Source organism: Patiria miniata, unplaced genomic scaffold, assembly GCF_015706575.1.
Source record: "Patiria miniata isolate m_02_andy unplaced genomic scaffold, ASM1570657v1 HiC_scaffold_13, whole genome shotgun sequence".
NCBI lineage: Eukaryota > Metazoa > Echinodermata > Asteroidea > Valvatida > Asterinidae > Patiria > Patiria miniata.
In genome coordinates this window covers 7,869,184-7,894,888 of record NW_024037051.1, presented here as the reverse complement: position 1 = coordinate 7,894,888, position 25,705 = coordinate 7,869,184, and the positions used below count along the sequence as shown (strand labels likewise).

Below are 25,705 nucleotides of genomic sequence, written 5' to 3'. Positions count from 1 at the left end.
GCATCACTAATTTAGCAAATTTACAAGTACATGTCCATGTAAGTCCCTATTAACCGATGGAAACTTGAGAGGATTAATACCATACACTACTAATGGGTTTCATTAACAGGCATAAAAAGAATCGGTCAGCTTTTCACAGCAGATTTGCACGGCATTAATACAATCTTTTCAGACATTCTCCAATCTTTCATAGCCTGGTCATTAAGTGGAAGTTGGTTGGCTGACTCGCTACAAAAATACATGTAGATGAAAATTTGGTTGTTAGTCTTAACAAGTGTCTCAAACGTCCCAAAAGTCAACCCGATATCCCTCCCCCGAAAATTGCAAAACAATGTCCAAACAGCATCCAAAGAAACAAAAAAGTAAAACGATGCAAACAAATGTGAAAACGAGAGTGAACAATAATACAAAACAACAAAACCAAAATCCCGAACCAATTAGCAAATGGGTTTCATGATGATGAAGACAAGCGACAGACGATAGAGAGGCAAACAATACATGAGAAAAACACACACAAATTGATGAACAAGCAGCAGGGGGTGTATGTAACAAGAGATGATTTGGCTTTTCTTGCAGGATTCAAACAGGGGGACGGATGGCGTTTAGGTGCTTTTTTTCGTTTTGATTTGCCAAGCTGAAAAACATAAGAGAAGGAAATAAACTGAAAACACCTGTTTGCTAGCTGATATTGTACCCACCATTGTGGTGACCACAGGAAGAGGAGACAGTGCACATGGTGCGTCTGATCTCTGATTGCCCACGTTGGAACAGAGAGGATAGATACAGAGACAAGAGGTTTTGAATGGTGCAATTCACTTCAAATTATCTTAAGAAACCAGGCTACATGTGGCAGGACCTATTTTTTTCTGTAAACAACCCCAAAAACCACAGAAATTCAAATTTATGCCAGTGATTTCCTTCAAGTTAGTGGACGTACATTTACATGTTATGTATTGTTGATATTTTAATAGTGACGTCTATCAGAGAATGGGCACGATTTCCAAATTGGGTAACAAGGTACTGGCCCAAGTGGGAACGACATGACTCCAAATCAAAGACAAATTGGTCACGAACAAGCAGGACATGAATCACACAAGAGCAGACACAGAGTAAAAAGTTAAAAAAAGGATATCAAGTACATTTACATGTATGTCTGGGTTAGGGACTCCATGCACAGGTACATGTTTAAATTTTTATGCAAATCACCAGTAACACAGAAAATAATACATTTATGAAAATTGAATACAATTGCTGCTGTGCGCCTGGTGCATATTCAAAGACACTACTTTTGTCTCCTGTCAATGATTTACAAGCTGCGCCAAACACGCGCGAGTGGAGCCATGTGTGAATGCAGCACTGGCTTTCACGAATACATACATGTACATGTAGGGAACACCGCGCCATCTATAGTGAAATAATCCATGGCTTCAGTAATGGCAGCACTTTTGTAAACACAAGTATCAGTACTTTTCTCAATGCTTTTTTTTTGTTAAATCTTTATAAAAGCAAAATGAAATTATAACTTTCAGCATACATTTTCACCAATTCTCTTTTAGTTTTGGTGCAAGATTCAGAGATGATTCCCCTTGACCGTGAAAGACACAAATGAAAATAAGATTATAACGAGCCTTTCTGGAGTTAACAAATTCTTTTGATAAAAATTGGGACATTTTGTTTAACAAAAAGAAGAGCAAAGTAATTGCTTATGATGTAAGAAGGATACACAAGTTGTCAGCTTGTATGGGTTTTTTTCAAAATTCACATGTAAAACCTTCTGACTTTTATCCAACTATTCCCACTTTTTTTATGACGAATCCACACACAAGGTGGCATGCCCAGCAATCCTACTAAAAGTGTTAAAAAAAAAAAAGAGCAAGCAAGATCACTAACATGTAAATCAACCGACAAAACAAAAGAAATAAATAATGAGATGAAAACTTAATCAAGCTGAAGACCGGCTAGACAAACGTAAGAAATGAAACCTAAAATAGCAGGTGCAAAAAAAAAAACACACACAAAAAACAAAAAACAAAATAACAGAACAAAACATAATAACAAATGGAATGAATTCCCAGCCCCTACAACTCATGACTAAAATTAAGTAACATTGGAGTTCATCCAGTGTATAAACAACTCTGTTTAAAACATTTTTTTTTAGCATAAGAACATGTTGGAAGTCACAGCAAAAATGCTACATGAAACTTTCTACAACTGTTATCCTCCCCCCCCCTACCTAACTTTACTTAATATAGGGGACAGCATTTCAACCAGGAAATCCATCACTGACTCTCTTCGGATCCAGTAACCCTTTTCCCTTTCAGACTTCACCCTGGAACTATTGTCGGTGGTGTGGTAATCATGTATTTACTGCAAATTCCCTTCAGCTGATGTCCAAGAATACAGGAGAAAACATCAATTGTTTTTTCTGGAGAGTATGCTCCTGCAACATCTTCACAGCTAAACCGCAACACACCCCTTTTACCCAAGCCTGGATCATCCCTGCTTTCTATATACCGTTGTCAGCAAAAAAAAATAGAAAAGAAAAGAAAAAACTAGAGCAGACAGTGCCTCCTACAGTGATAACATGGTGTGCTGTTGATGGAATGTGCTGTTGGTAGACTGCAACTCGCAGCTTAACCACATCAAAACTGCCGGAGAAATGATGACACATGGAAGTGAAAACAAATCTAAAACTTATCATAATTGTTTTGGTATTACTATATGACACAAAGTATTTGGAGGTTGACAGATGTACGTCGGAATGAAGCAGGCTTGTTACCTTCTCTTGGTTTTTGGCATCCAGTTCCCGTTCTTTCCTCTCCAGCTGGCCTTTTAGTTCCTCGTACACTATTGAGAAAGACAGAGGTCAGGAGTAAAGATACAATCTCAAAGAACAGAAAGAGTAAACAATTTTAAAATTAAAGCTCTATTCGTTACATGTGTGAGCCGAGAACCAACCACCTACAATTTGAACTTATTACTTTCTGACAGCTCTATGGAAATATCATGGAAACTCATCAAGAATGGATTGACACCTTGATTTGACTTACATTTTTCCAATTCCTCAGCCTTCTGCTGCCTGATGACATCCTGGTTGATAACCTTCTCAATCACGTCCTTGAAGTTGATATCAAATGGTGCCACATCCGGATCCCCTCCGTCCTCGTACTGGAGGACAATCTGCTGGACCAGCCGGTCTACCAGTGACCAGTGATGTATGCTGACGCCTTTATCTGTTACGACACAGAATCAAACAATATTTAAGCTTCAAGAATGAATCTGTCAGTACATGTACCTATCAATGTTTGGTGGTTAACATTTGCTGAGCTGCTGGGTCTACCAGCAGCCAGTGTTGAGTACACTGCTGCCTGTTACAACAGAAAATCTACAAAAAGAAATTTATGCTTAACCCTCCTTCTATCTGAACAGTCACAGACAGTCACCAAATCAATCCTTTTCCCTGCCATGCCTTTTACACAGGCTAGTCACCAACAGTCAGATCATATTTCAAGCAAGCAAGGGCTGTAACTAGTTAAATTCAGTCAACAGACAAAAACCAGGCAAGTGGTACGCACGGCTGGCTTATCAATCACCTAGTCAAAGCATAGCTGTATCAAGTTACATAAACAGTCTAGTAACAGCCAGTGAATCCTGCTTTACATGTATATAGGCTGGGAGCTCTTAACAGTCACTTGATTGATTTTGACTGCAAGGACAACTTGGCACAGATAATGTACATGTATGTTTGCATAGGAGGGTAAAGAATGAATTTTTCAGCAGATACAAACATTTTCAGCAGATACAAACATCAAACCTCATTCTTGAGTTGGTTATCAATATTTTGATCAATTTTCTTCTCCTGCATATCATCCACTCAATTGTGATGAAACCAAAACAGTGATTCAAAATATCCAACACCACAAATCTATTTTTAAGAACATCAAAGCTGAAATCACTCAAACAGTTCATGCCTCTTTATTCTGGTTAAATAAAACATTCAATATATTGTCTGGCAAATACAACTTATCCTCGCGTCAGTGCAACAAGGTCGTAACTCCATTCTGCAACAAAAGCGCATCTCGCGCGAATACGCTCCGTGCAAGAAGGCCGTATCTCGACGTCCATTGACTTTATCCGGTTATTTTAAGTGAGATACGACCTTTTGACATTCTGAAACTCACGTTTCACGTACGGCCCATTTTAGGAGATACGACCTTGTTGCATGAACACGATGTTATATTGTAAACATGTAATGTTATACATCCCGAATTGTCATTTGTAAGTCTTTGTTAAATTTTGAAGTGAGAGGGAAAGCTTTTTTTCCCTCTATAATCGCAAAAAAAATCTTGAAATACCGGGTACATCTGTTAACATTCGCCTAACACTTCCCATTGATCTTCAACACAATTACACTTTTGAAATGTCAAAGTTTGTTCTAAAATTAAAACCTTCAACAATTTGTGGATAAGCTTCCATTTTTTAATTGACGCTTCCAATTGACAATAACCAAATCACTCACATGTCTAAATAAGACTTCTTTTTTGGGGGTGGGTGGAAGGGGGGGAGGGGTTAGGAAATGTGCCAGTTTGAAGGGTGACTATTTTTAGTTGGAGGTTGAGGAGGTTGAGGAGGTTAAGGATTACCGAGGAAGGAGAAAAAAAAGGTTGTTTGAAGGGTGTGGGTCTTATATACACAGACTACTTTTTTGGGGGGGGGGGGGGGGGATTGAGGACTTCAAGGGAATGCAAACAATTTCATCAGATATTAATATTCAACTAGTTACAGCTTTCCTAAAGAGCCATAGTAATGATTCACAGATATAACAGGCATGAGAATGAATTTCAATGAAAAAAAACCCAGGAAACTTGTGCAAAAACAGGAAAAAAGATGTAAAATCAGGCCAAAAAGCCCCCAAAACAGGCTCAAAATAAATAAAAACGCAGAAATGTGGGCAACAAAAAAACAGGAATTCCTGTTTAAACAGAGAGATTCTCATGCCTGCATAAGAAATCAGAAAACAGCAACTTCGCAACATTTTCATAAACACTACAACTTTGGAAGAAAAAAAAAATGAATCCTGCAACCTGCGATATCTTTCACTCTGGAATAAGGAAATTACCAATGCTGCACATGTCTTTTCGGTGACACATGACTCACAATTTATCAAGTGCATATATATCCAGTTCAGGGCCGCAGGATCTGAAGTAAGCCGCTGCCTTCAGACAATGCCTTGAATTAGGGCAAGTCTGTGTACAAAATGAGGTCCATTCAACCATATTTTAACCTACTTTCACCTGCCATTACAAATGCTTGGTGCATATGTTACTTTTGCGATTTTTTTTTTGAAAGGGAGGGGGAGGTGTTTCTTTGGCAAAGTGCCAAAAGTGAAACTTGATCGAATGGACCAAAGCCCTACTTACTTGGTAAGAGTAGAAAATGTTGTAGTAGCGATAGGAAGTGAGGGTAGGCCTGAGTGTGTGCTATCTTCTTCTTTATCACGTCAAACATGCTATTTGCACTCCGAACGTCTACATGTACCTGAAAAAAAACCCAACAAAACATGATTATGTACATGTACATGTGAGCTCATCCATTGCATATAACATTAAAATGCCTCTAATAAAGAACTTGAGTTTTGTGCGCTTATTTAACAACTGAATATATAATACATGTACTTTATATTAATGGGTAATATGATGACACATTGTTATGTCCTACGTTGCCCTCACTTTGGCAGCAGCATCATCATATTCTCATAAATGCAATCCTACCATTTAATTTTTTGGCAATGATGACATAGTCAAGCAAAGCATGTTCATTTATTTGAATTCCCATAACATCCCCCACACGCTCAAACCTAATGCAAAATGGTTACAGCAATTATGTGTTTCACTCTACAATATTTTACCTGTCCAAATTACAAACATTACAAACTTAATACACTTTGTGACCCACCTTGGTGGTACAACCAATACCATTTCAAATTCGAGAGGATCCAAATTTTCCTTCTACGATAATTTTCCCTTAGATTTATCTCGTGTTTCCTGCTTGGGACTTGATCTGAAGCCATATGTTAAAGAAAACTCAATTTCAGTGACACTTACCAGGTTGAATCTCTTCGCAAGTTCCCTTTCGTCTTCATTCCGTACTAATTCAAAGAAATCTAAATGCCTGCAAGGGGGTACAAAAAATGACAAAGATTAAATGAAGATCACAAAGTGTTATGGCTTCATACTCCAATGGGCCTTTCCACACTAAAGGGTACAAAAGTGTGACATGGGATTGGGAAAAGCAGGATAATAATATCAAGTTGTTTGTCCTATTTTCCACTTGTGCGTTCCCACCCCATTGCTGAGGATTGTGCTTTTAAAGCATTTAAGATTTTCCAGGCAAATTTGACAAGGTATTAATGCTCACAGTGCTACGTACGTAACATGGACAGAAACTTTGTTAATACTGATAGAAAGTTATAATTACAATAAATGTTTTTATCAAATATTGTTCCTTTTCATTCTTATCCCTACAGCATTGTTACCTGTAAAAACCCAGACAATCAACTGTATATTTCAGATATCATAGGGTATTATGTTCAGAATATTACGTACGTAACATGGACAGAAAAATGTCACAACATTTCTGTCCATGTTACATACGTTACCTATAAGTGTCTTAAAGACCAACACAATTGTGTTCATTGTGGCTGTTAGCACTCTTAAATGGGTTATAAATATGAATGAGATGACAAAAGGGTAAATTCAGACACATGATAATTAGTGTTGTGTCAATTTGTAGCAAAATTTCTGTCTTTTGTTACGTACGTAATTTTTACGATGATCCCTGCAATTTCTAAAGTACAGAGAAGGTTTTCTATATTGTTTGTACACATGATCATTAAGGTCTCAGGAATGCACAGGAAACAACTGAACAAAATATCCAACTTTGCTGTACCCTCCAGTGTCCCCTGTTAGTGCGAAAAAGGCCCAAATGTTAATGCTATGTCACAGAACATACACACCTTAGAAGTGTTCAACTTCACATATTGAATACTCTCATTGACATCAGAAATACCAGATCGATACCGGCTCTTAACCAGTTCAGTAATTAAAAAAAAACAAGCTAACTTTCCAATATATTCAACTCTTACCTGCTTAAAAGACAAAAAGAATTTGATTACTAAAATATTAAAACACAAAAAACATGGAATACAGTTCTTACCTATCTACAGTGGCATTCTCCAGACTCCGTAGTTTGTCTATAACTGGCTGAATACCAAGCATGAGAAACTCATACCGCAAGTGAATTCTGAATTCAAGATTGTCCTGGGAGAAGGGGAACAAATATAAAAAAAAAAGATTTTATAAAAGTCTACCATTTTTTCTTCTTCTTTGACAACACTTTTTGAAACTCTACTTTTACTCTACTTTTCTCATTTTCCACCATTGTCACCTGGATGAAAATCCCACTCTGGCCATATGTGGATTTGCCTTTTAAGTCCTATTTTGATTCCTCGGGTTTCAACTGAAATATAATTTAAAGTTTTCCTCCCAGCTCTAAAACATAACAGTTTTTCCACTAGGTTTCTTTCAGTTTTCTCATCTACAGTGCCTTCACCATTCTTAAAAGCCTTGGTATAATTACCACAGGGAATTGACAACAATGTGATTTTAAAAAATGAAATACTGCCCAAGTACTATAACTTTATTGGACGTTAATTACAAAATTTGAATCAAATTGTCAAATAAAGCAGCAGAAATTGGAAAAGTTAAGTAAATCGCAAGGAAAAACATTGTGAAAATTTGACAGTTCTGGAAGATGTTTCAAGTTGGAAAATTGTTTTCAGGCTCAAAATCTAAGCTACAAAAACAGCCAGAAATTGTTTGTCTGACATCATAAGCATAAGCTTCAAACACTATAACAACAAATTACTAGGGCTGTTTGGTCACAACTTTTTCCAGTCTCACCTCCCCAGCTCCATATTTGATGATAGCGTTGATGAAGGACAAGATGGCCGTCTTCAGGTTGACCTCTTCCCTGTAGTGACCTGTACTCCGGTCCAGGTCATTCACTAACCTCTGCAAAATTCAAATCACAGAACACTCAACAGATGAAACCACCAGGGGTGGGAATTGGGGAAAAAAAAAAAAATCTCCAAAAAACCCCAACCAATATTAGGAGCCTCAGAGCAGCGCAGGGTCTATCTACATAGGGCACATGTACGGTATGATATATTCGGCATAAAAACAAACAACCAACAAAAATCACAAAAGACAAAAAACAAAAACGAAAGCAGGCTTTGCCTGGAATTGAAAAAGTTTACCTACAAACTGTGACCTGAAGGCCTTCAATTCCAATACCTCTGGCTAAAAAGGTACTGATTCCTGCGGGCATTGCCAAAGTACGCACAAAGTTATTTTATTCTGAATGTCCACAAGCCCATAGTGTCTTCGCGCGAGCATGAGGTGTCGTAAGCAATGCACTCAAAAGTCCCTCCCAGTGGTCTCCCCGAACTCTTCCTTGTTTCCGTTGGGGGGGGGGGGGGTTACTTGTTCAAGAAGTCTGTTCACAGAGGCTCCGTTATCAGAAAATCTAGCAGCCCCTTGATATTTGGCCCACATCACATCACAACACTGATCCTTTTACCTGGAACCTAGTCCTCTCTGAGGCATATTCCTGATAGTGGCACATGGCGTTCAGGACCTTGCGGTGTCCCCCAGGCACCAGGCACACCCCACCCAGGATCTCCAACACCTGGATCTTGGTCCTGATATTCTCCGAGTTCATGCTCTGTGTGATGATGTTGATGGCAGTCGGATGGGCTAACACGTCTGCCCGGCCGTGCTAGATTTTAAAAAAAATATATAATAATATTAACATCTGAAATTCGTAACTACAAAAAACTACAATGTCAAGATGTAATCACATAAAACATTAAGTTAACACCTTTGGTTATTCTCAGAATAACCTCTTATTTAGAATCAGTTACTTCACATGATGAATATGCAGACTTCTCCGCATAATGAATAAAAGTGACTTATTCATATCATTTAGTAAGCCTGTCCAATGGCAGGGCAAATAACTCACTGAATTATTCATGAGAGCCTTGATGCAGCCAATCACGGACGTATGAATGGGACTTTCCATCAAATCAAAGTCCATGTTTTTAAGGAACTCCAGCAGCGTGGAGAGCCCGTCCAGCTCTATGAACCTCATAACAAACCTGAATAGTGAAGAATTGAAAATGTGATGATAACTGGAAACTCCTAAAGGATTCCTCAATAATACAGGCTCTGTGATAAATTGCTAGATCTTCAACTTTAATCCATTAGAAGAATATAAATTGAATCTTGATATTAAAAATTACAAAAAAAATGATACAAAACCCCCCGGAAATTGTGACTCATACCGGTAAGTGTCTTTTTATTTTTTTAAAACATGTACAGTTTTTCAAGCTAAACATGTAGGTGTGGAATACAATTCTGAAAATTGACTAACGGGTTTTGGAAATAAATAAGAGTTTCAAGTACTCCATTTTCCATCCAAATTGTTCGAAAAAGTAACTTGTCATGACGGGTCAAATGTCAGATGATAATAATAACCACACAATTTCTACCATTTAATCTCATACGTACGGTATTTGTTTATTAATTGAGGAAGGCATTGAATTCGACCCAAATAAAGTACATGTTCTTCTGGCTTCACTGCACTGCTTTTCAACACAGTATAGGAAACAAAATGCGAACACAGACCGGTATCATAACATTTTCACAGTCAATGACCTACATATCACGTATTACATGTAGGTACCGTACATGCACTATACATCTACAACAATTATTAGTTTTAACCCAAATCCACATTGTGCAGAGTCTTACTTGAAAAAGAAAAATACTTTCATTTCCTGTTTCTAAAAAAAAAAAAACATGCGTTTGCCATACCATTCCATACTTGAATTTAATTAATATTTTTGTTCATGTTGAGTCAGTCCAATCGGAAATCATGCAAGCATATATCCTTGTTATTGTGTTCAAAAGTAAAAATAATCCTCTTTGTCGACTTCAGCATAAAATTTGGTAGTGAGAATTAGTTTTTTTCTGGAGCGGAACCGTGGCAGCAAGTTCAGAGAACTTTAAATTTCTTTTCCCTAGGGTGGGGATTTTTTTTATATTCTGACCTCATTGGTTGCGTTCGAAGAGCTGTCTTCAGACTATCCACCAGGTTTGTTCTGGAAGCAATCACGTCTTCGTCGTGTGTAAAAGCCAACTGCAGGGAATTCAAACAAGTAACACAGACAATGTTATCATTCTTCCATGTCTTCACTGCTTATGTGACAAACATGGCATTAGTTTTCTTAAGGTACAAACAAACTGAAGAAAAGTATGCATAACATGATTTCACAAGACCCATGTTTTCATTGTGTTCCGACTTTGTATTGCCCATTTATTATTACACTTTCTGGTTTTTTTTTCAATTGAGCTATTCTCGCACGTCCATGCAATAAAACAGTCAAATGTTTGAATCACATAAAGGTGATGAGGCATCTGTGTTTTGAATTATGGGAAAAAAATGCATTCTCAAACTACAAACAAACAACTTTTACCTGTGGGAACTCCAATGATAAAAAAATGCATTAAATTGAGGTGTCTCAAAATCCTGACAAAGAAGGGGGGCCAAAGGAAGGATCAGGTGGGAGGGATGTGAGGAATTGGGATGGAAACATAAATCATTACCGTCATCATGGTTTTCAGCTGCTCAAGGTAGTAATCAGGCCACTTGGTTGAATTAGGATCATCCTGTTCCTGATAATGAAAAATAATGAGAAAAATATGGTGACTGCGTACGTGTACATTATTAACAAAAAGGTGCTGCTCAGTAAGGCTTATGAGCGGTTGAACTTACTAAATGTACAGGTATGTATACATTAATTTTCAAATTCAATCATAGAACCGTTTCACACAAAGTTTGGAACTTATTAACCCTCCTATACAAACATGCATTCTGAGCCTGCTGTTACTAGTTGGGTCAAAATTGGTCAAGTGACCATTGGTGTGTTAAAAGTATACATGTACCAGGGAAGTGGAAGGAAACTTTGACTGTTTGTGACCTTTTAAACAGCAGGGGGGTTAAAGGTTATTCATAAGTTCTAATCAAAACTGTTTGCATACATGTACGTATGATGGGAAGGCAACTTTCATTTACTTGCAAAACACTTAATAAACTTGGTAGACATGGGTAAATGGGAAACCAATGCCCCAAAGCTTAAAAACATCATTTGCTCCCCGTCTTTTTTATATTGTACATGCAAGACAGATGTGCATGACATTTGTATGAGTACCGGTACATGTGTAGAACATATCAGCAACACATTATTCCCACATGGCTGTAATAATAGAGTTTCCATATATATTTACGCAAGCAACCCTTCATCTCATGTTATGAAATATTATCAGCTTGGCATTTCGTGTTTTTCCTTAACTCCAGCCATCTGTTTTTCAACTCCAGGTGTTTACAGGGTCCCAATCCCTGGGAAATAACAACTTCTTGCAAAACAGTCTCCAGACAAGACACACCCAGGTCAAGAAGATGACCTAGTAAGGAAGAAACTAGACAAGTTCATCAGGGCTTTCTAGGCAGAGACGAAAAACAGCTTCTTAAACAGCTAGATAATCTGCACTTTTCATAGGAAGATAGACCACAGATTGTTACGATAATCAACTATTTAATGCTGTATATGTTTGAGCGATGGTCTTTCTCTATATTTCTGCAAACGACACCTCTTGTTCCCAAGCTGAGAGCTTACAAGCATAGAAAAGGGGACTCCAAATCTACATAAGCTGGTGTGAATGAACACAAGCGCATGATTTCAAGTCTGTGTTCAAGACTTGAGGAGCCTTATCTTCCTTGCCTACCTATCAGCACAGCCCACAAGATCTGCCCTTTAATTAAAGCTGCATTTCCATGTGCACGTTTTCTATGTTTTCAGTCTATTTTGTATCCATTGTATCATTACATGTGTTTGGTGGGCACAAGAATGGACTGACATTTGTGACAGTGTGCAGAAGAAAAGGCTAAATAACACACGTTTAAAAGTACATGTAGTCTTCTTGCTGCTGGTGTATTATACGGTAAACTTGTTTAAACTATCAAGTTTTCCTGCAAAAAACCTAACTCTTGATACCACGTACTTGTCTTAAGGAGGCTTTTTACATGTACATGCATGCGCACAGATGTTTTTAACAAACATTTTAACAGAAAATCTGTTCCTCGGGGAGACAAAAGCACACACACACACATGAAGTGTGCCACTTTCCATCAGTCAGTGCCTGGCCACATAATAGATTGCCTTGTTCCAATAATAACATTTGCAGGTGTTGATGAATGGGCCTAGGGGAACCTAGCCCCATCCCCCTGGGATATTTCACATGTGATCTATGCACTTGCCCACTCCCTTCATGTGTTGTGATTGCAGGGGCCATACAATAAAAGGAGGGATTAAGAGTACTGCCTGTCCTTGGATAGGGGGATTGATGGCTGCAACATTTTCACTGTTGCCACTTCTTAAAGGGAATGTACATCATTGGCTTTTGCTGTAATTTTCAGAAATGAACTATTTGAGGGGTTAGTATAATAGATCAAATATTGTTACACTGATATGTTTGAAAATTTGTGTTCGAAAATGCTGGAAAAACCAAGAAAAACAAAAATGTTCAAGTAGTCTGGTTCCCTGACTCCACTAAATGTAAAATGTATCAATTTATAGATGCCAGAAAATTGTAAGGTAAGGGAACCAGTCTAGCTGCTCTGCACCCGTTAATGAACATGTAACAAATAGCAAACACAATTTAGACTGAAAAAAGGGTAAATTTGGAGCAGAAGTTGAAAACTAGTAAGGTTTTTTCAACGGTGGTCGGCCGACCACCGTTGGAAATGTATACAAAAATACAATTTTCTTGAAAATGACTTCACACCTGGTGCCATAATTTTACAGGATGCTTTGGACTGTCATTTACCAACATCCTAGTAAGGTATTTTGTAAAAAGTTGGTAGTTTTATTTTTTGATGTTTGCAAATGTTGTATATTCCCTTTAAACATGCACCTTGTACCAGTACCACAAAGCAAGTGATGGATGCTAACACTTTGTACATTGTAAACTTTACTACATTTGCAGTGTACATGTACATAAGCAAAATTGGTTTGAAGCCATCCAGGAAAAAAACCACATTTTCTTTTGAGATGGTTATTAGTTCCATCACCGGGCCGCTTCACCATTGCATACATGAAAATAGTACATACCGTACATGTACGAAATGTATGTACTGGAAGGGTCAAGACAATTCAGAATCAAAAGTTAGAAAACGTCACCCATTACATAGGTAGCTCTCACAAGAACATGATAAAAAAAATCGTTTAGTTGTAATATCCCACACAGTCTTGCCAACAAAAATCACAACAAAAATCACAACAAAGTTACATTTTTTTCTTTTTTAAAATGAAAATGGTATTTAAACATGTAAAAAAAATGTACACGTACATATAGGTTATGGGTAGCGTCCATATCACTTGCTAGCAGGTTGCATTTTAAAGTTCGGATTCAGGGATATTGGGTGACTTACATATTATAGATATTATGTTTGTAAATATGAGTATTACTGAATTTTCTTTCATTCAAATCCCAGACAGCAGTACCATTTCCAGGGTAATTGCCAACGTTTTGGCTGGAACAAGGGAATATCAGGATTTACATGTATAGTGCTGGATTTGGTTATAACATAGAGCAAGGTCCTATTAGAGTCTTTCTCCAAGGCAAAAATCTTTAACTTGAAGCCGAATGACAAAAGGAATGCCAAAAAGAAATATGCGACAGTTCTTCACATAATCCAATCTTCAATCTGTACGTCAACATTTATGTGACTACAGTTCCCAATGGAACAAGTTTGTCTGCACTGCTACAATTCCTCAGCCATGAGAACAAGACAGCTTCTGAGAAATCTTGTACGACAAGTTTCGTGTTTGAATCTAATTACTTTGGATTAAATTTGAGCTTATGAGATTTGCCAACTGATTCATCCTGAGCCTGCATGTTCATCATTCACATAACTTTTCTTTACCTTGACACAAGAGAATACAAAAGTGAGTGAAAATTGCTGGTTGGTCATCTCGCCAAGGTTAGCTTACAAAAAAATTGAATGTGCTTCATCATAAGCCTGATGGGTATAAATTGGATTCTAAAAAATAAATAGGTACATGTACATGCATGGAAGAAGGAAAATGTAATGTATTGTACATACGTGTACATGTACATGTACATGTACCCGGTACATGTACTCAATACATACTGTACATGTAGTACTACCCTTTAGTCCATCAGGTACGGACAAAAGCTCACTTCCCTGTCTGGAAATAGAAATACCTACATATGTACATCTGTGAATGTGCTTCCCTACATTGTATAATAAAGACTTATCACATGCACAACACATTATTCAGTCCGTTCCCCCCCCCCTTCCCCCGGTCATGCCGGTGACCTTTGTCCTTTGACATTTCCAGGAGTTGTTAATTTGATTCCATCCTGATTTGACTAATTCTAAACTACCACTGGTTAATTGTGCCCTTCCATGAGCAACGTCATGTGTCTCTCAGAATGATATTCCTGTGCTCACATCAACCGTGACCTTTGACAATACGAGAAGCTGCGACTTTGACGACCATTAGCATAATTAGAATTCTTTATTTAGTTATCTTCAAGGCCGAGAACTTGACATTCTATGCAGCTGGCATTAAGTTACATGTATCTCCAGGGTATTACCTTGTTAATTCAATTTTGGCTTACCATACTGCACATCTGTGAGAGCTAGGAAGGCAGTCTGATAGGAATCAATTAACACATGGAAGTTTGGTTTTGATTTTGTAAACAGAATTCCAGTGGGTGTAATGATCAGGCAGTCCATTCTGGCCAACACTCCAAACTAACAGATTCCTGATTACAGACTATCTGCTATTATTGGCAACCAATTCCCTTCTGGTTGTGTCCAATTCATAAAGATACTCTCAAGATTGTGCAAAAAATAGAGTACAATGAATTTGACTTAAAGAGGCCAATACTGAGCAATGTTGTAAGGTCGCTTGATGATTGTTCAACAGACAGTGTACATGTACATGTAAATGCATATGTAGGCCGAATTACTGACAAAGAAATGGATGGATGTACAATATGACAACTCCGTTTACATTTATGAACAAGTTTATGATAGTGTCACTCATTGTAACTTATTTTGCCTGTGAGTTTCTCTGTAGGATATATTTACTTTTTCCTCACCTATTTCAACTATAATGATGTGTTTTGCAACTGTCTGTAGGCATGGGTGTGCAAACGAAAGTCGCACTCGTAGTTTACAGGTTTCCAAATAAAAAAAAAGTGAGAAAGAAAACCAAAATGGGCAAAGAAAACCATCAACAGAAGTTAGTGGTTGCCATCTTTCCTGGTACCTTGCAGTGTAGAAACCCTTAATTATTTAATGATGAATATACAAGATGCATACTTGACACAGAAAACAATGCAAATTTAGAAGTGGACCATCCTCGTCTTAGAAACTGAAAACATCCAACTGATCGACCTTATAATTTCTGGTACAGCAAAGTACTGTTTGGCTGAATGGCTGGCTGAGTTTACTATCTCACGGTTTGTCTCATCCTTTGCATGTCCCTTGACTGGAGCTTCCTAGGTATGCCACAAATCTTTCAACACTAGAGTGTAAGGGTATGAGATATGATTTACACAACTGTCCAGCTCTCTGATATCTGCTGATTGCAGAGAGAGTTAACATCATCATCTGAAAGACTTTTACATGTATCTTCATTACATCCATGTATGATGAATCAAATGAAAAATGGATTGGCCCATATGGCTGCAGGTAAAAATACTTCTAGAGATGGAAAAAGGTGGAGATTAGAAGTAAGGGGGAAAAAATGAATCCCATCTGATAAACATACACACCAAAAACTGAACTTTTGGGGGATTGGCCGCGGTCTGCAAAACAACTTCAAAAACGATCCAACTTTGAAGACCTAATCCGAGTTACACTGTACCGGTATATATTTTGGAATTTGTGGAAAAGCGTGTACAGTAGATGCCACACTGTTAAAAATTTTCATTTGGCAACCCCTCAACCATCCCTCAATTAAATTTTTGAGTTCATTTTCAGACACTTGTGCAAGTATTTCATGAAGTTTCTTGAGAAGTTATGTTACGCTGAACAAAGACAAAGCAATTGAACAAAGCTTCGCTTATTGACGTATGAGCCGCACCTCTTCAACCTACCCAGTTACTTTTAAAATCACTACTGTTCGTCAGTAAATATTCAGCTCATACTGCAGCTTCATTTCCAAATATAGTCATGTTCTGTTTTGACATCCGTTCCACAGTTCCAAGAAGTCGCAACCAATCAGTGTGATACACACTTAGGGCTGGCTGTTCAAGGCAGATATATGGGCAGATGTGGTACGGTACATCACTCATGAAAAATTGTCTTCCAAAACAAATTTTTTATTCATCCAAGACAGGATCTCAATTACTTTTAAAGGAAGACTCTGGATCTCCAATATGATGTACATGTTGGTTTCACAAAGAGCAGCCTACCAGTCAAATGAACTCGAAGTTTGTGAAAAAGGGGGAAAATTCTGCCAGTTGTGACAACTTTTATACAACCCTACATTACACAACAGCCTTTTCAAAGATCAGAACATTTTTGTTTTTTTAATTTAATGTACATTTCAAAGCATGATATAAGGGTCCCACAGAAAGCAAAATCAGCATTTTGTGACGAAATGACTAAATTACACTTTTGTTTTAATCAAATGTATTAATATTGGGTTATCCCTAACATAACTTTCATCGACTACATACAATGACTACGTTTTCCATTGTACAGGATCTTGCTATCTTGTTTTCTAGAACTTGACATTCATGTGCAGACCTTTAAGACATCTTCTCCTTAAAATAGCGACAAAACGGAAGGGATTCATCCAAAGTCATCCCCAAGCGACTGCGGCAAAAATTCCTGGCAAAGAGATCATGACATCATCCTGCCTAGTCATTCATCTTCCAAAAGAGGTACACACACGCAGTTGGCGTTAGCTCTCCGGAGAACAGCAACGAGCACATAGTTGATGATTCCCTAGAGAATACAGACTGACATGTGGGCAAACTATTTGGTCCATAATGACTATCATGTATTTTGGGACGATTTCAATGTCAACAATTTATCTCCCACTAGATTTTCCTGAAGTCTCAAATGCTCAGAGCAGTGCTGTAGATGAAGGATTGTTCAACCTTTTCTGAACACTTCCAGGGCTTTAAATTTGGTAGAAATAACATTGCGCCACTGATAGCTGTGTGCAATTAAAGCCAAGTTAAAAATCTACTTCCAAATATCAAGTCACACAAGCTGCAAACATTTTATTAAAGGATCAATACTCTCTTACTATTTGACACTGATGAGTTTTTACATCAGTTCCCAAAATGGGCAATACACTGGGGCCATACTGTTACTGCAGACCATCTGGCACCCAGACTCTTACCTTCTTCTTGCTGCAGTAAATCTGCCATTTCTTCTCCGGGGACAAGCTGAACATTCGTTCCCTGTGTAGGGCTGGCAGATCCAACTCATCCTGAAAAACATTTTGTAAAAGGAAATTACATTTATAGAATCAACTTTTAAATCAGTTTAAATCACTCAACAGTTTTATCCATACTACATGTAAATCAAGTTAAAATGTACCAACTTGGCAATAAGTATGGCAGAATTAACTTCCAAACATTAGCAGGCCTTTATTTGTAAACAATAGGCTTGATGTGCTTCCTGAAAAGGAAAGTCCAATTGTACAGATATCTTTTGAACTTCAAGTTTTCTATTGATACTCTCTTTCACACATCAATGTACAAGAGATGTGGTCGATTAATGAGAATTGAACTCAAGACTCCAAGGTTTGTCAAAAGAACAGTAACTCACATGTTCTCTTGTCCAGTACAAATGGCACCGATTACTGTTCCTTTGCATTAACTCTAAATTTCCATTAAATAACAGGGGGAAAGTTCTCTACGAACAAAGTCTTATGTTAGAAAAACACAAACGGGCGGAAACTTTTAAAGAAGTGAAATCCTACCACAAGTTCCACAAACATCAAGTTGAGCTCCTCCAATGGCGGCATGGGGTCCGCGACCTCCATGGGGTGCAAGACCATCCCATTGTCCACATCGTAGGTGATATGAGGCGTCTCATCTCCTCCCCCAAAGCATCCGCACAGGAGCCCGCCCCCTCTCTTGCGAGGCATTGTTGCGGCAGCACTCCAAAACCCTCAATTAGAACGCACCGAGGAAGACAAAATGGGACGGGTGCTATTCAAAATATGTCAGGGGCATCTGCAGTTTGGAGAGATAAAGGAGAAAGCAAATCTCTTTAGTTATGATAACATATTTAAAGGGGGGGCCGGGGGGGGGGGGGGGTGAGAATAAGATCAAGAAGCTGTTTGCATAAGCTGGTGATAACATAGTTTTGAGATTAGTCCAGCTGCAAAATGTCTTTAATAGGGCTACATGTACATGTACTTCTACTTTTTTTTAATAGTACCATACACGCATGTCTAGTGTGTACTAGTACTAGTAGTAGTAGATCTCTGATGGCTGCACTAACTATTGGAAATTCCACTCAGTAGCAAACAACGTGAAACAAGATCAAGACTTGTGGTATTAGTACCACTTTTCAGTAGACTTCCTTATACAACAGAGCTAGGAACTGCTCACACAATGTACAGTACATGCATGTCAAATGTAGGCCATTCCAGTATATTCTTCCAATAAACAACACGCATCAAGCATCTGCTGTTTTCTGTTGAATAGCTGCATGTTTCTACAAACCTGACAGAAGTGACTCATGTACTTGTGTGTGCACTGCCCAGTGTGTAAGGCCAAACAAGGCATGTGTAAATGGTATAATTTGTTTAAGTTACAAAATTGTTCTTCACAAATTGGAAAAAGAAATAGAAGCAATTCGGTGAAAATGTCAACCTGAGGGTCAACAATTTTTTTCATAATTATCATGGCTACCATTTTGAAGCTGATATGGTACCGGTACAGACTATTAATGTACCATTTACTTTTTATTTGCCAACTTCAGAGAGTTTTTCCATTGAACACTCAGCTCGAAAAAGTCAGGATGCAAAAGTTTCAGTCTGTTACCATGGCAACAGATCACTTTACCGGACCCCAACAAAGAACAGATTTTCAAAGAAAAACTGCAGCATATAGGGGCACTTGAGTTTAGCTCTTAACTTACAATAGTTACATGTACTATCTTACAGAAGGGGATACCGGTACATTGTGAAAAACCCCTCCCAATGTGTCAGTCTGTTACCCATGGAATTGCCCCCTATGCAAAGACAAAATAATGTTTACACTGTAGTACGAAAACAAAAATCGTATTCATTATCATAATGTACAATATAGCTCCATGGTATAGGCTAGTATTGTAGGCCTACATGTACATGTACATGTACCGGTACATGTAAATCCACACTCAGCAATAAGACCCAAACCATTCAACTGGAAACATTTACATACAGATATGGTTGATATGATCCAGCCCCCTGCAACCGTATTACTGGATTACCGGGACTGCCAATTAGGAAATATGACTCCCACATAAGAAAATTATCTGCACTGGAATACTATATGTATACCATGTATCAAGCCATCTACATGTAGCTAAACCAGATGGCTCTGGTGTGGCAGACTCTGGTGATGAAGATAACACTGCATGCATTTAGTTACCCAGGTACACAAGCTGATCAATGTAAGAGTGCAGTACCCTGCCGATGGTGCAAATGTACAATGTACATGTACAATGTCTACATGTACATGTACATGTACATGTACCTGAAAACCTGTAAAATAACACACCATGTACTGGTAGTGGTACACTACAATGTACATGTACATCACTCTGCACTGCAAGCTGCACTTGTAACTTACACTCAGTATAATGGTACAAGCTAAAACAATTCCCATGTACCGGTAGGTACATGTACATGTATATGTACATGTACATATGTGTATGTACCGTATAGGGACTACATGTATAATACTGTACATGTAGGCCTAAACATAAATCGTATCCTCCTAGATGCGAACATCCCTAAATGTATGTATGTACCGGTACTGGTACATATAAACTAAATGTCAAATGGAGACAAGAAAATTAGGAAGTGTAATTGTGAAATCCAAACTGGAAAATGAAACACAAGGCATTAATATTAGGTCAAGGTTGGCACATGTGTACCATAGGTAAACCACGATGCCATTCCATTAGCACATGTCACTCATACCGCAACACAATCATTGGTACAGGATCCAAAACAACGCCAAGTTTCGTGGTTACTCTGGACCCCAAACATTTCAAGCATGTACATGTAATCCAGTGTGATGTAGCAATATCATTAACAACCAGGAAGGGCATTTTGAAGTGGCGGTGAGCTAGACCACAAAGAGAACCAAACTTTACGTGTTCTCTCTGAAACTCTTTGTTCATAACCTACAAACTTTTCTAGGAAGATCTGAAGGGTTCTCCACAATTTATGTACATATGTATCATGTACACAAATGTACATTCTTGTCCTCTGGTCATATATATGCAGATTCTTTTCAGCTTGTGAATGTGGTGTAATGTAAAAAAGCAGCCAGGCAACCATATTGATTCCAGACCCTTACCCAGTTTTAAACTTCAAGTTTACTGCTCCATACACTATTATCAACAGCCATAAAAAAAGTCTAACGAACAGTTACACACAAGAACATTACAAAAATGTACACATCTGTCATGTCTGTACTTGTGTGTGATTTCAAGGTCAGCAACATACAGGTATGGTTCATGTACGTAATTTTATTCCATCGAAATTCTGAAAGCAATTATTCTTTAAGCTTCAAGGACTCAGTTCTTGATTTTTCACAATAAAGAGGCACTTGTGCATGACTTGCCAATATTGAATCATGATAATACACATACCGGCAATACAATGTACATTAATTGTGTATATACCCGGTAGATACATGGAATACATACAAAGGCCAACGGTACTGCGTATGTACATATTAATGTACATTCGATCTTGCTACATTGTATAGGCCTATAGTGGCCAAAGGGAGGAATCCATTTTTTTTTTACCATGCAGCCAATTTTCCCTGCATCTGGCCAGGCTCATTGCAGCATGAAATCAAAGGCACCTGGTTTCAATGTGAAATGCGTCAAAATACTCAGCCGCAATCCAGTGGGGGTCGTGTGGCAATAATAACGAGTGAATAATATAAGGCAAACAAGGTGTGAAGGGCCCTTTCAGTAGGAAAGCCGCTTCCTTATAAAAAAGAAAATATGCCTGGCATAGGCCCAATAAAGTGCAAATCGAGACAGGGAGAGAGATTGAGAGCTAGTGGAATGTTCATGTTTTTTTGGCACAAGAAAATATGAACGCATACATGTAGGACTTTTTTAATAGGTTTCTATAGGGCCTACCGGTAGTTGTTCTCATGGCTTCTATATTCTAGTGGTTTCTGTAATAGTTCACCATGGCTTAAACACTTTCAGCTCCAACAATTTAAAGAATTACTCTTGACAATACATTTCCTAAAAAACCTAAATTGTGCTTGAGACCTACACGGCCACATGTACATTAATTGTAGAGCAAGAAAAACAGCAAATTTCAAAGTGATTTGAAGCTTTGCATAAATTTATACGTATGGTGTGAAGGAACAGTAACACTAAAAGAAAGGTGTTACAACATGGATACCTTTGCTTAAAAGAAAAGTGGTTCTCAAAGGAAGTGGAGGTGAGAAATTGTGTTCTCAATGTCTGTCCACAAATTATGAAGGCAATTCAGAAACAGTCAACTCTATCAACAATATTTTTTTTGGACACTCGTCGACTTGCCCCCAAAGGTCCTGTAATTTACAGTTTTTACCTCTGTCTAATTCTTAAATGTTTTCAATGTAAACCTGCCCACAATTCAGCCTTCGGGCTGCGACGGGAGAGTGAAGTAAACCAGTAATAATACAATAAAAAAACCAGGAGAGGCCACCGATGACTGCAATGCTCATTGAATACATTGTACTGTACAATGTAAATGTGCACTGTTGTTGTACCCTACCCTCTGCACATAATACACACATTGTACATCTACCGGTACATTCAAATGGAACTGATATTTTCTCAGCAGGAAACAAAGTTTTCCTCAAGAGTGACACTTCATGGTCATTACCAACACAAACCCCCCTCCAGCTGATTTATTCCCAAGTATCAAAGGATCAGCAAAATAAACAGACCATCTGACCACTAAATATTTGTTAAACAGAGGGACTCTTGTGCTGCCAAGTGGCCTGATGAGAAGGGCGGACCGCAGACAACCCCTTGGTGACTACTGCACTGAAGCACTGCTGGCATGGGGTGTCACCAGACAGCTTCAAGTCATCACAAAATGAGATTGCATGGGATTGAGGAGTAGACTTGGTTTCCAGACTGGAATTTTTTTTTGTTCCGAGAATGCAGCCAGCCCTACTCCTTTACAAGCGCAGCCACGTACGTCACTGCAGTGTTAGAAGACGCTGTCAAATCCAATCTTGGGAACTTTGACAATCGGACTATGGAGCTTCAAACTTTCCCTTTCCAACTTTCCACTTTCTCCTTTTACTGTCTCTCTCTCTGTCAAGCGATTTTAGTCGGTGCTCTCAATAAACACACCTGACCCTATAATCCTTGTCACGAGTTTTATTCCTTCAGTAAAAGTTTCTATTCCATCTTCAACTTAATGATTTTGTCCACTCTGGCTACAGTGTATGCGCTACTATAGGAGACATATCATTCTATACCTCCATGTAACCAAGACTTTAGGACTGGTACACAACCACCTATGAACAAAATACTATGTGTTACAATTGGAGTGTTTATAGTTTATACCTATAGCTCCATGATCGGACAAGAGAAATTCTGAGCATGCATGTACCATGCACATGTACATGTACATGTACCGGTACTACATTGTGCCTTATGCGCCCGTATTACAACGTAGCTTGAGTACAGCTAGGGCAGAGCAGCTTCAAAAGTGGAACAAGTTCAAGTCCATTTGACCATTTGACCAAGATTACTTTAGGAGGGACAGCTACACGTACATACATGTATGTACCGGTACATGTACATTTGTAGCTTCAGGAACTGCAATAATGGACAGTCATTGAGTAACATACAAGGACATGACTTGCCAAACTGCATTTTGCCATGACCAGAAAATAATGGCTACAATGTACACGTACAGTTTTTGTACATGTATGTACATGTATGTATACACAGTATGGCATTTTCAAAAACACCAAATGTTCAGGTGTGAAGACGGTCCCATACACCATATGGTCTCTCACACACCAGCCTCCCTGGTCCCAAAACACCTCATCAACTCTAGACTCCATCTGCCTGGGGGTGTATGGTTTGACAACACTGATGACCCACTTCTCAGACTGTAAAATGCTTGTATTGTTTAGGCTTGCCCAATCAGGGCTGTCACTCACTCGCCACATGTGGATTTTTCTGGCAAGAACCACTCACAGTCACAGCTTACAGTTGTTGCAGTGAGCTGAATTGATCAACAGTGCATGCCATCCTGTACTCTATGTACCGGTACATACATACATTTGTATGTATTACAATATTTTTTGTAGACATGTACTGTATTAGGACCCAATTTTAAATACCAATTTGCAAACAATCCCTGCTTACTGACGGAAAATTCCATTTTTACCGTTAACGTAAAGATACCGGTATGTACATTTGCATTTCATGGGTTAGCAAGGAATTTTGGTTTATATGCCCAAGCATTCATCCCGTAATGAAGATTCTGTGAGTTAGTTACCGGTACATGCATGTGGTTAGCACAGAAAGATTTTTGCTAGCGCTATTAAGTATGACATATACATGTACAGTAGGGCCTATATGTAGGCCTATACATGTATGAAGCAGAGTGATTCAAAACACAGAATTCTGTGGTTACCTTAACCATGAAATTGGGCCCTCCGTATTTGCAGAAATACAGTAAGGTTGAATGAGCATGCATGCATTATAATCGATCCCATGTATGATGCACTACATAAATGTGTACATTTATACAGCAAAAAGAGAGGGTGACACAGAACCAATGCATTGCTGGCTGGAGTGGATTTAATCGACGTTTCGAGACAGTAAAACTGTTCTTCTTCAGGAATCTGATACAAGTAAAAAAAAAAAACAATAACAAAACTTAAACAAAACGAACTTAACGACAATAACCGAACTTAAACAATGCACAATGTCGAAACATGCGGGTGAATATCTCGGCCAATGGTGGGAACCGTTTTGCCCGGTCATTCCCTCAGCAGAAATGAGTGAATGCAAATCTTCTAGTGATAATGATGGAACAAACACAATGGACCCATCCAAGTCTAAACTTAAAGAGGAGATTATGGCATTCCTGAAGGAATTACATTATCTTCTATTGTGCTGATTGTCCCCCCCCATACTGTGCAGCAAAACCCACAATTTCAATGCAGTAGAAGTAAACAAATTGATTAGATCAAAATGCCCATTGTGTACACACTAAGAAAAAATATGTTGGGGGGAGAAGTAGATACGTTTTTCCCCCTAGTTTCTAAAAAATAACCTGTTCTTGCAAAACTCAGTAAAACCATGGTAAACCTGATCGCTGCATATCTGAGCTTCTTTGAACACATTAGGAGACTAGTGCAAACATTGCCTGCCATATACAGTCGAATCTCGTTAGTACAAACTCTGTATACAAAATTCTGGTTGTAACAAACATGCATTTATGTGCACAACGAATGGGACTGATGTTCCTCTTAATACAAAATTCTGATATAACAAACAATTTGGCTAGGTCCGAACGAGTTTGTATTAACGAGACTCGACTGTACTGGTACGTGCACATAAATGTGGCACTTTACTGTGCATTGAGCCCTATGTATAATGTTCATCTCATCAAACTAAGTTGAAGTAATGTACAAAAACTGGGTCAGGATCTTGCATCCTTGACTGTAAAAAAGCCATCACAATGGCTTTTCCTATTGTCCATCACAGTGTGTTTAACCATGGTAAAAATTGGTATGACCCCATCCAGCCTGATATCATCATAAATCACTTTGCCAGTGAATCTATCCGTGGCCTTGATGAGCATCAAAAGGCAAACACAAACGATACCTTCATTCACTGCCATGGTGATTCCTACAGCTTTTATTGTTTATCCCTGCTGCAAACTCTGATCTATTGTGTACACCTACATAAGTGTACAAGTACTCAATTGTATAGTCACCATACCAGTAGCTAGAGGAGGACGTCATTGACACTTGACAGAAATCTTTCTATATTTTCAAAACGAGTTTCTGGACACAATGTACAAAGTATGCTCACAACATACAGTACATGTGAAAGCATGATACAGAATAGGGAAAAAATTATATGGATCATACTGTGAAGTGATTACCAGTATCTTGTAAAATTTTACTGAGATGAACTGTAAACCAAGAAATTAGGTATAACGACAGAAACGTAAAGCTCACACCTCTGACAGATCTTTTAGAGATTTAACATGTATACATTCACCTGTAGACATATTAAAAGGTACACA

General features: G+C 38.3%; 1 protein-coding gene across 4 annotated transcripts in view; it reads right to left on the bottom strand.

The window, feature by feature from the left end:
- Positions 1 to 25,705, bottom strand: part of LOC119721187 (disheveled-associated activator of morphogenesis 1-A-like) — a 70,734-nt gene that overhangs the window by 16,093 nt on the left and 28,936 nt on the right. For all 4 annotated transcript variants that reach the window (XM_038191092.1, XM_038191093.1, XM_038191091.1 and 1 more), the window contains 12 exons: positions 18,161 to 18,416; positions 17,576 to 17,665; positions 10,728 to 10,796; positions 10,172 to 10,260; positions 9,082 to 9,217; positions 8,641 to 8,838; positions 7,962 to 8,072; positions 7,216 to 7,319; positions 6,105 to 6,171; positions 5,421 to 5,538; positions 3,051 to 3,233; positions 2,780 to 2,847 (listed from right to left, as the gene is read on the bottom strand). In XM_038191092.1, coding sequence (XP_038047020.1) covers positions 2,780 to 2,847; positions 3,051 to 3,233; positions 5,421 to 5,538; positions 6,105 to 6,171; positions 7,216 to 7,319; positions 7,962 to 8,072; positions 8,641 to 8,838; positions 9,082 to 9,217; positions 10,172 to 10,260; positions 10,728 to 10,796; positions 17,576 to 17,665; positions 18,161 to 18,328 — 1,401 coding nt within the window. In that variant the 5' untranslated portion in view covers positions 18,329 to 18,416. The remainder of the gene's footprint in view (positions 1 to 2,779; positions 2,848 to 3,050; positions 3,234 to 5,420; positions 5,539 to 6,104; positions 6,172 to 7,215; positions 7,320 to 7,961; positions 8,073 to 8,640; positions 8,839 to 9,081; positions 9,218 to 10,171; positions 10,261 to 10,727; positions 10,797 to 17,575; positions 17,666 to 18,160; positions 18,417 to 25,705) is intronic.